Below are 10,129 nucleotides of genomic sequence, written 5' to 3' on the forward strand. Positions count from 1 at the left end.
CCCGTTTGAATTGTGCCACGAAATACACATGTGATGTTTGTCAATCTTATAAAATAATTTCCATGTCAAAAAAGTCACAGTTTGTCGTAAAACTGTTGAAATATAAGACTATGAAAAATACACAACTAGAAAGACTACAAATCCCAGTGTCGCGTAGGTCAGTGGCGGTTCTAAACCAATTTGACTGGGGGGGCCACTGGGGGGCCAGTTATTTTCTGAGGGGGGCACAATAAATGCAGGACGAAAAAGAGAACTAGACAGTATGAAGTAATTGCGCATAAGAAAACAATGCAATACAGTTATTGGTATTTGTTTAGGTACACTTATTTATTTCAGATAGATCTTATAGTTATTACTGTTAGCTTCAGCTTAAGTTATAGTGCAATGTTTGCACTAACACCATATTTATATAAAAATAAAGGCAATGAACAGTTACATCTCTACTTTACATAAGGGTGTCTGCACAATCTCACATTAGAGCAACAAAATCCTGCGTTTTTTGGCAAACCGAGTACCAGAAAATATACATTTAAAAAAAAAAAAAAAAAATGTCATTGTCATTGTCACTCTAAATATAAGAGATAGCTAAGAAAAGATAACTTTAACAAGATGCCTGTGTGCTTAGTACCAGGTTGTTATCATACCAGCAATGGGTCTTGCTCGTTATTTCGCTTCCTGTCTGATGAAATGACCAGGAGTGGCTGCATCAAGTTAGCTACCTAGCTAGTAGCAAGCACGTTAGTTAGCATTACAGCCTTAAGCCTTGTCATTTTTATTAGCCTTAACATGAAGTAACCCAAAATGTTAAACAGTAAGAGTAGTAGTCATATTTCGTGAACCCTTTGAAGAGTACTGTCACACCGGTGTGATCATTCAATAATACACCGTTTAAGCCCGGATGCCCCCGGGGGAGAAATGCTTACGATAACGCTATTAGCATCGGCGATCTTTTCTACGTCATGCTATCTGCACAAATGGTTAACATTGAACATTAAAAAGAGCAGGCCGTTCAGGGAGAATCGAAGGAAGGCAGGCAGGCAGCTTTGCATGACATTCTTCTGGACGTGTTTCATTGTGGTGATAGTGAGGGTAGTCAATCCCTTGTTTGGCAAGACAGTAGTGACGGCCACCTTGGTGTCGTGTGTAGTTGTGCGAGACCAGAGATGAAGTTCATTGAGCGGTTTCACGCAAAAAAAGTCTTACTTGCAAAATTATCTTTTAAATTGACAAACATCATATGTGTAATTCGTGGCACAATTCAAACGGGATCGAAAGATAATCTTTCTCTCGCCATTGACTTCAATACATAATTTTTACGAAATAAGGTCCCATGGAGGTCCACTGGAAAGGGAGGGACTTCGCCTCTCTATGGTTTACTAACCCAGTGGTTTTCAAACTGTGGGGCGCGACCCCTGGTGGGTCGCGGAGGTGCTGCAGGGGGCGCGGGAAGAAATTGTAAACAAACTGCTCGGAAATATCTCATTGGTTAGAGAGCTGTGGGCATACTGCTGCCTTTTGCAACCTCCTACTTGTGTGAGATAGGCTTTTCTGCTGTTGCTGCCTTCAAAACGAGAAACAGATCAAAGCTGAACATTGAGAATGAACTGAGAGTGGCAGTCTCAAAACAACAGCCCCGGTTTGAGAAGATCTGTAAGGGAAAGCAATTACACACAAGTCATTGATAGGCTATGTGTGAGGAATGGTATAGTGATGTGATAGTTTGCAACCTGCAGTAGAAATAGTATTTAAGTGTTCATTAATATATTTTCCTTGAAGAAATTTGAATTTAAAAATACTACTCAGGGAAGAAGGCCTACTAGTTTTAATTAGGCTAAATTAATTCACAGTTTCTATTACAAACACTTTTGTTCATGTGTAATCCATAATAAAATGTAAAATTATAGTTGGATCTTTGTATCTTCTTATTATTAGCAGAGAAGATGTGTTTACAACAATATACAATTAATCCTACCAATATAAATGGGAAATGGGGGGCCCCGAAAATATTTCCAATTACCCAAGGGGGGCCCGACTGAAAAAGTTTTGGGAATCACTGCATTAAACTAAAGAAGACCTGAAACTATAAACAGTTGTGTGCCAAAAAATGAAAGGATTGTTGTGACCATTGCTTCTCAGGTGTCATGAACTTCTTTGATTCTGCTCTGACAATTGTAAAGGTATGCCCATTGTTTCATCCAGTGTTTAACCTGTGTCTAAAATGATGCAAGTTGTGGGCTGTTCAATCTTTAGTCAGATTTTGCCATTAAGTCAGATTTTTAAAAGCAGTCAGACAGCAGGCCCATATTCTATAGAGCAGTGCTCAAGAGAGTGAATCGGTCAAAACAAAACAAGTGATAGACATGTATTTAAATAATTAAAATACATATAAATTAAGCTCCACTGGCAAAACAATGGAATACGAAATAATACAAAGTCTAAATACAATTCAAGTGTTCTGTAAAATGTAAACTATACAAATATTGCAAAAATAATAATACAAATGAATGAATATATATAAAGTGCAGTATGTAACTGTATGTCTCTGTATGTACACTTTTAGGGGATTATATTGGCAGTGACAGATTATATTGCCCATATAAGTATCAATATATGTTAAATGGGGCATAGAAATCTGTAGAAACATATCTATAATGGAAAAAGCTGATGTTTTGCTGTCACAAGGCTATTTAAACAGAAGGATTAATACAATGGCTGTGCATTTGGTTTCAATGTACCTATTGTTTTATTTGTTTTGTTTATTCTTCCACCTGCAGTTGTTCACCTAACATTGTTTGGTTGCCTGCTATGTCGTGCTTTATTCTGTCGCACAGCAAATACCTAAAGTGGGTGAAGTTACTATATTTCTGTATCGGAAAACACAAATCACAGCAGCCAGTGTGTTCGCTTTCCTGCTGCATCGTGTCCTCTGCGGCACCCGTAGTCTGCGACATCGGATGACGTCCGTGACGTTGCGGCCGAAGAGGAGTTCCTGTTAATCCAAACAGCGACGATACAACATCGCTCTTTATCCATAACAAATTGCTAAACCTCTTCGAGTTAACGACAGCATGGCTGCTCAGAAGATAAACGAAGCCCATGACCATATAGCTAAAGCTGAAAAATGGTGAGTTACGATACATAATCTCGTTTATGTAATGTACAGGAAACAGCCGTTTGTTTTTTACTATTGATGTTAGCTTTCCGTAAAGGCCACTGAGGCATTTTCACCGGGGGTTATGCGGCATACATGACTAAATCTTGCATCGTCACGTCATTATAGGTCGATTTAATATACAATAAATAAGCAGCAATTGTGTATTTTTCTGTTGAATGTCAATACAATGAAAATGTAGCTAAATCTGCTATAATTCAGGCGTTTGTATTTTGCTGGAGTCATCACTATTTTCCCATGGTCCATGTTAGTAATATACACATTGTAATACATGTGTAATGGCTATCTGTGCAGTTCAAATAGCTAAATAATGAATTGAGATATATGTTTTGAAATGCAGCTTAAATGGTAACAATCTGATAAGTCAGTTTATACATATAAAGGTAAAAAGACTAATATCTTGCATCTAATTTGAGTGCATCGGTTTCAAGCAGTATAATACCTTTAGGCTGTAAACTGGGGGTGGATGATTTCAACATGTTACACTTCAACATTCAAATGTCTTATTAATATGCCATATTGAGAGGATATTCATTTGGGGAACAGAAGACCCTGTGATCCTGTAGTTCCTAATATTTGTTATCGTCATGTTTTTTAGCCTAAAGACAAGTCTGACTAAGTGGAAGCCTGATTTTGACAGTGCTGCGTCAGAATATGCCAAAGCAGGTACAATCAATGTTATTTCTTTATTTATAGCTATCATTTACCACCTTTGTACTACTAACTGTTAACCTGTCCCTCCTTTTGTGTGTAGCTGTGTGCTTCAAGAATGCAAAGCAGTATGAACAAGCAACGGATGCTTACTTGAAGGAAGCAGAATATCAAACAGAAAACAAGACGTATCCTCTTTGTACTCTGATCACAGTTTCATGACACTGCACTTTTGTCTGTATTGTTATTTCCTTAACCTTTCCTACAGTCTGTTTCATGCTGCAAAGTAAGTGTCAAGTTTTATGACCCAGTTATTACTCTAAGCCAGCAACTAACATTATAACTCTTATTTAATACAAATTCTCCTTCTTTTCCTCAGGGCTATTGAACAGGCAGGAATGATGATGAAGGTATGTGCAGATTTAACATTAAACTCTAGCAGGTAGACGTAGGTAGGCGTCTGCAGCAGAATTGTAACTCTGCTGTGTCTGCATTGCATCAGGAGCAAAAGAAGATGCCGGAGGCCATCGACTTAATAGAGAAAGCCTGCATGATGTACATGGAGAACGGGACTCCTGACACCGCTGCCATGGCTCTGGACCGCGCTGGAAAGTAAAAAAACATCCCTTTATTTTTGAATACACTTAAGAAAATTGATATTTAACATCTTCTGTCTGTATGCATTACATCAGAGGTGCCCAACCTTTTTTTTAACCGAGAGCTACTTTTAAAGTTGCCAGTCTGCCGAGATCTACCAGTCCAAATAGAGAGGCGTAGCCATTACTGACAGCCTACTGCCAGGTAAATACACACTACTTGTATAAAACTGACTTTTGTACGATGAATACTTCATAAAATACTGCAGATCCTTTATCTTACCTCTTTCTAATCTACACACATACAAGTATTTAACTGAAGTTACACAACAGTGTTGTTGATACAGAGTTGGAGTTTATTGACACGTCACAAACTACAGTGGGTAATGTTTTCAAGAAACATTGAACAGTGCTGCCACATGTGACACAGGACAAAAGAAAAGACTCTGAACCCTTTCTTTGCCATTATATCAAAATAGTGTTGCTACAAAAGTATAAATGAGGCTTAATAAGACAACTCAGATCTGAAGCTACACAGGAATCTGCTGCCAACGTGCAATAAAAAAGACAAAATTAATAGAGTCAAACCCTTTTTTTGTTGCATTTTAGTCGAGTATAAAAAGAAATGCCTTTAAAATAGGATGCAAGCAAGTTTCTTAACCTGAAGTGATAATAGACTATAATCAATTTAAGTTTTCATTCTTATACCATTTTGTACAATAATTATAATGAATAAGTTCAAACAAACTCAAACTTACAGCTGATTAATAACGGTATCTAACTTGAGTTTTTATTATATCAAAAACCTGTTGAAATGCTACTGTTATTTTTACTGTCCCCAAAAGCGCGTCGCAGCCTCCAGGAATGCTTCTTTCACAACTTCGCCGTCTTTGGAAGACTTCATGTGTTTCACAAGAACGTGACTGACACGATAAGATGCTCTGTAGCAGCCTTGCTCTTGTTGTTGGCCTGGTGAAAATGGACTGCGGTGCATTTAGCTGTCCTTTCAGGCCCCTCCCCTTTTTGGAGCGTAGGGCAGAATTAAGAGGGAATTCCGTCTCGTAGCGTTTGTGCACTGTTTTGAAATGCCACTCCTAAATGACCCTTCTTCGATAAAGCCACGCTCGCATTGCAGACGAGACAGATGGACTTTGAATTGGAATAGATACAAAAATGATCATCCTCCCACTCGGAGTGAAAATTATATATTTTGGGCTCTTTTGCTTCTGCCATAATTGCGGTCTTGTGTGTGTGCGGACTGTCACTCCTGTTGACACGGACAACGTCAGCGAACTAGTGCCCACTGCCCACCAGCCACGCCCCGACACATGGGGTCACGCTGGCCAATCACAAAGCTTTGATGCGTTAAAGTGCATTATTCTGGCACAGGAAGATTATGTTATAGGACGTTAACGATAAAACAGAATATTGTTGTTCTATTTTTAGACACATCTCGCGATCGACTGGGAATCTCCCCGCGATCGACATCTTTGGGACTATATCTCTGTCCATTGCATCATCTTTTTTAATACTTGCACATTTGCTTTCCTCTTAACCTTTTCCTTTATTCTTCAGACTGATAGAGCCTATCAATCTAGAGAAAGCTGTGGACCTGTATCAGAAGGCAGCTGGCGTGTTTGAGGTAAGCTTCCAACAAAACCTGAATGAATCATTTAACTTGTTGTTTTTATTTTGTTCCGCTGATAAACATCCATGTTGCCTCTCTCTGTAGAATGAGGACCGCCTGCGCCAGGCAGTGGAGATGCTGGGGAAAGCCTCCAGACTCCTGGTCAGGTTAAGAAGGTAAAGAGATACAGATATATATGGACGGACGGTGATGATAATGCTGCCACATGCGAGGTGGTGTAATGCAACACAGGATTATAGCTGTCCTGTTTTATCAAATGCTTATGTTCGGAACAAGGTGATGGACTTATCCACAAACCTGTATTCCAATAACTCTCTGAGATCTGTCCCATAAATAAAGGCTTACAAGCTGATGGCTCAAACTTATTTAAATATTCACTTGCAACTATGAAAAATCTTAAAGGTACCTGTTCCTCATTCCTCACTTTCTCGTTTTACCCACCAGGTTGGATGAGGCGTCCGTCGCCGTGCTGAAAGAGAAGAACATGTACAAAGATATCGAGAACTTCCCCATGTGCTTCAAGGTGGGTTGCAATGCTAATGTTATCTAGATCTCTCATTAGCAACTTAATTAAGCTTTATATACTCCCTCTAGAATACTTTGCCAGATAACCAACTCAGTTCTTATTCTATTCCTCTCAGCTGATCAATATATAACAGTGTAAACACAGCACTGTGTATTATTGGATATATGTCACATGGTAACAAAAAGATCAGGTGCTCCTAAAAGAAATAAACATGTGTTGGTGTGTGTTTTTCACTCTTCAGAAAACAACTGTCCAAGTGCTGATCCATCTCCATCGAGCAGACTACGTAGCAGCTGATAAATGTGTCAGAGAAAGTTACAGGTACGTTTTTTTTTTCACATATTCTTTCGTTTCTGTCATCTGTGGCCTGAGTCCATCGTCGAGGAAATGCAGAGGCTCTCTTTGGAGATGGTTTACCCTCCACGTGATCATCGTGAAAACACTTAAAAACGAGGGTCTTTACATGATGTGTTTCTTGGTGTCGTCCAGTCTGCCCGGGTACAGTGGGAGTGAGGACTCCGTCGCCATGGAGACGCTACTGCAGGGCTACGACGAGCAGGACGAGGATCAGGTCTACCGCGTGTGCAACTCGCCTCTACTGAAGTACATGGACAATGACGTGAGTACTGGTGATCCATAAGTACTTCTGAATGTGTTTTTTAATACGGGGGGGGAACCAGAGAGGAGTATGGGACAATTCTGACAAAAATGACTTTATATTAAATGACAGCTTTATTTATATGGATTTTTTCTTTGCATACGGTCAAAAATGGACAAACCGATCAACAGTTATCATGATTTTCATGTGTCCTTGTCTTGCTTTGTTCATTGTCTTCTGGATGGTTAAATGTTTAATGTCACGTACTCGCCTGTGGTCTCACCCTCGCTGCTAAAACACTTTCTTCATTTTCACACAAAGGTCAGATTTCACAATGAAGCTATAAATACAAATGGTATAATGAAGCGCTGTTCTTCCTGTGGAAACATCTCAGAGATCCACTTAAAGACAGTCATCTCTCTTGGGAGGACCAGCAACTTTGACTTAAAAAAAGACAGTAACTGTGGCTAAAAATGTTTGTCTAATTGTATGTAAGAAGTCCATATGAGATATTTTAGTTTTTCGATTAAATAAAAGCGTGTCAATAAACTAAACATGTCTGGCCATTGACGGGATTCTCATTTCCTTGTGTGAAATTGAGTTTGATACACCGAGAGAAATAGATCCAAGGCTTTACATATTACTTATTATGGTTAAACACTCAAAAACGTATCCAATCTGCTTCATCAGGACTAATGACTGTCTCAGGAACAGAAATCTCATGTGAAGTCATTCAGTAAAACTCTGCAGAAAAAGCGTCATGTGCTTCAATCACTGCAAGAAGCTTATTGAGAAAATACATTTTGAGGATCTGATATCTGACGACTCTTTTCCCCCCCTCACAGTACGCCAAGCTGGCCCTCTCCTTGAGGGTCCCCGGGGGCGGAACAAAGAAGAAGAAGGCTGCCGCCGCACCACAAGGGGGCGCTGGTGGAGCGCCAGCAGAGGATGAATATGAGGGAGGGCTGTGTTAACCTCCAGAGCCGAATCTACCGTGTTCCCTCTGCAAGTTAAAAACCTCGACACATGAGCCAGCTCTAAGGCCAAGTATGTGGCTGTTAAATCTATATTGTGCAAAAATTAAGAAATACATTATTTAAAAACATCAGTAACAGTCGGTGTTGCAAAGAGTCCACCCGAGTTTAAGCAGCCTTTTTAATTTCCTTTGAGGTGGATCCTCTGTAATGAAAACTCCTCAATGTTCAATAATGCCTGTTGTATGTAAATGTTATTATTTCTGGTCTCTGTGACGCTGTACATTTTGCGCTATTGTTTGCGAGTAGTCTTAAGATTGATATAGGTATATTAAATCAGAAATACTGTAATATGTCTGATGAGTTGATCAGTGTATAGGTGTTTATTTGTACAGAGTTAAATTATTCAGTATTCATGGCTGCTGCCTGTTGAATATGTAACTGGAACAATATGCAATCAGTTTATTAATGCATGTTTGGAATAATGCAATAATCAAAATCAAAAGGTATTCATTTGCAGATAAACTCAGATTTAAACTATAATCTTCAGCGATACAGTTTATTCAAGAAAATTAAAGGAACACTCCAGTTCCTGACGGCGCAGCTCGTAGCCAATTGTTGACTGTTTTCAAGGTGTGTGTGTTTTTGTCCACCTTAATCCTAAAATAGTCTTGGCGCTGTCTTTATTTCCAATTTTTCACATTACATCTTAGCACTTAAACATGTAAAAGGACCCTGCAGTGATGTTTCCAATGCATTTCCCCCCATATATGTCCCCTTTAAGGCTGCTTTTGTGTTTCTGTGAGTTATCTTATTGCTAATTCCTTAAATGTGAGAAGCCTTTAATTAGGGAGGATATAAATCACATGCCAGCCAAACTTATTCTGATACCAAAAGGTGATAAAGGGACTGTTTACATTTTTTATTTATGCTGTGGCCCACTTCTTGTATATTCCTCAAAAGCATATCTCCAAACTTCACACATGCATCAATAAACATTTCCATTGTGTGGTATTTCATGGTCTCCGTGCATTTTCTTAAACGAGTTAGCAGAAAGATTTTCCACATCAGTGAGACTCGCAGTCTGCTCCAAAATGGCCTCCGACAGACGGAGTAGCTTTCTGAAACCTATTTATCTTTAATGAGGCTAATGCCCTCCACACATTTAATGCATATTTATACTGTTATTCTGATGTCCTGTGATTATCTGAGAAGCATCTGTGCATTGGAAACAATCTCCACAGGACTTGGGTGAACATAAACGTTACAATCTGAAAATAAAATGAAAGTGTCTTAAGTGCAGCTTAAAGTCAGTAAGTATACCACTGGTTTATACAGATAAAATGGAGCTGATGCTTCTTTTATAGAAATGGAACAATGTGACATTTCTACATTAGAAACTATAAAAAAAACGTACTGAGGTAGAGCAAGAGCAGGGACGCCGCGGGAAGTCAGTCAGCGTTGGGGGGGCTGGGGTGCTAGTATAGCGTCTCGCAGCGGCAAAACTGACGGGGGGGGCAGGGGCGTGCACAGACATTTGGAGGGGCTATTGCTCTAAACTGGAAAAAGGGCCTCCCCCCGGAATAAAAACACAAGACCTTTTGAAAATTGTAAGTTGTTTTTAATGTAAAAGAAACCAAACGATCAACTAAATTGAACAGTAATTCACAACAAACAAAAATAACAAAACAAAATAAGCTAAGGCGACTACTTGCATTCGGTGACTTGATTTTAAAAATGTTTTGCGGTCCACATCTCATTAAAATATCTAATGTTAGTAACTATTAAAGATAACATGGGGACAATTCTGTTCTAATGTAGTTTGACCATTGCAACTGCTGCGCAGGACATACTGATACAATGGAGCGAGGTGGTCTTTAACGCTCCGGCAGATGACAGCGCTGACAAAGTGTGTTTCCCGCAGCGAGATACTACAATACTAATTGTGGGCTTAACATGTTGAT

General features: G+C 39.3%; 1 protein-coding gene across 1 annotated transcript; it reads left to right on the top strand.

Moving 5' to 3' along the window:
• The first annotated feature begins 2,945 nt into the window (after positions 1–2,945).
• napgb (N-ethylmaleimide-sensitive factor attachment protein, gamma b) lies at positions 2,946–9,179 on the top strand. The gene is made up of 12 exons (XM_034105217.2): positions 2,946–3,124; positions 3,771–3,838; positions 3,927–4,011; positions 4,092–4,109; positions 4,203–4,233; positions 4,326–4,435; positions 5,995–6,061; positions 6,152–6,222; positions 6,512–6,590; positions 6,835–6,914; positions 7,083–7,212; positions 8,037–9,179. The coding sequence occupies exons 1-12, from the start codon at positions 3,069–3,071 to the stop codon at positions 8,163–8,165; spliced, it is 924 nt and encodes a 307-aa protein (XP_033961108.1). The 5' UTR covers positions 2,946–3,068; the 3' UTR covers positions 8,166–9,179.
• The last annotated feature ends 950 nt before the right edge of the window (positions 9,180–10,129 follow it).

This window comes from Pseudochaenichthys georgianus, chromosome 17 (assembly GCF_902827115.2).
Source record: "Pseudochaenichthys georgianus chromosome 17, fPseGeo1.2, whole genome shotgun sequence".
NCBI classification, from domain to species: domain Eukaryota; kingdom Metazoa; phylum Chordata; class Actinopteri; order Perciformes; family Channichthyidae; genus Pseudochaenichthys; species Pseudochaenichthys georgianus.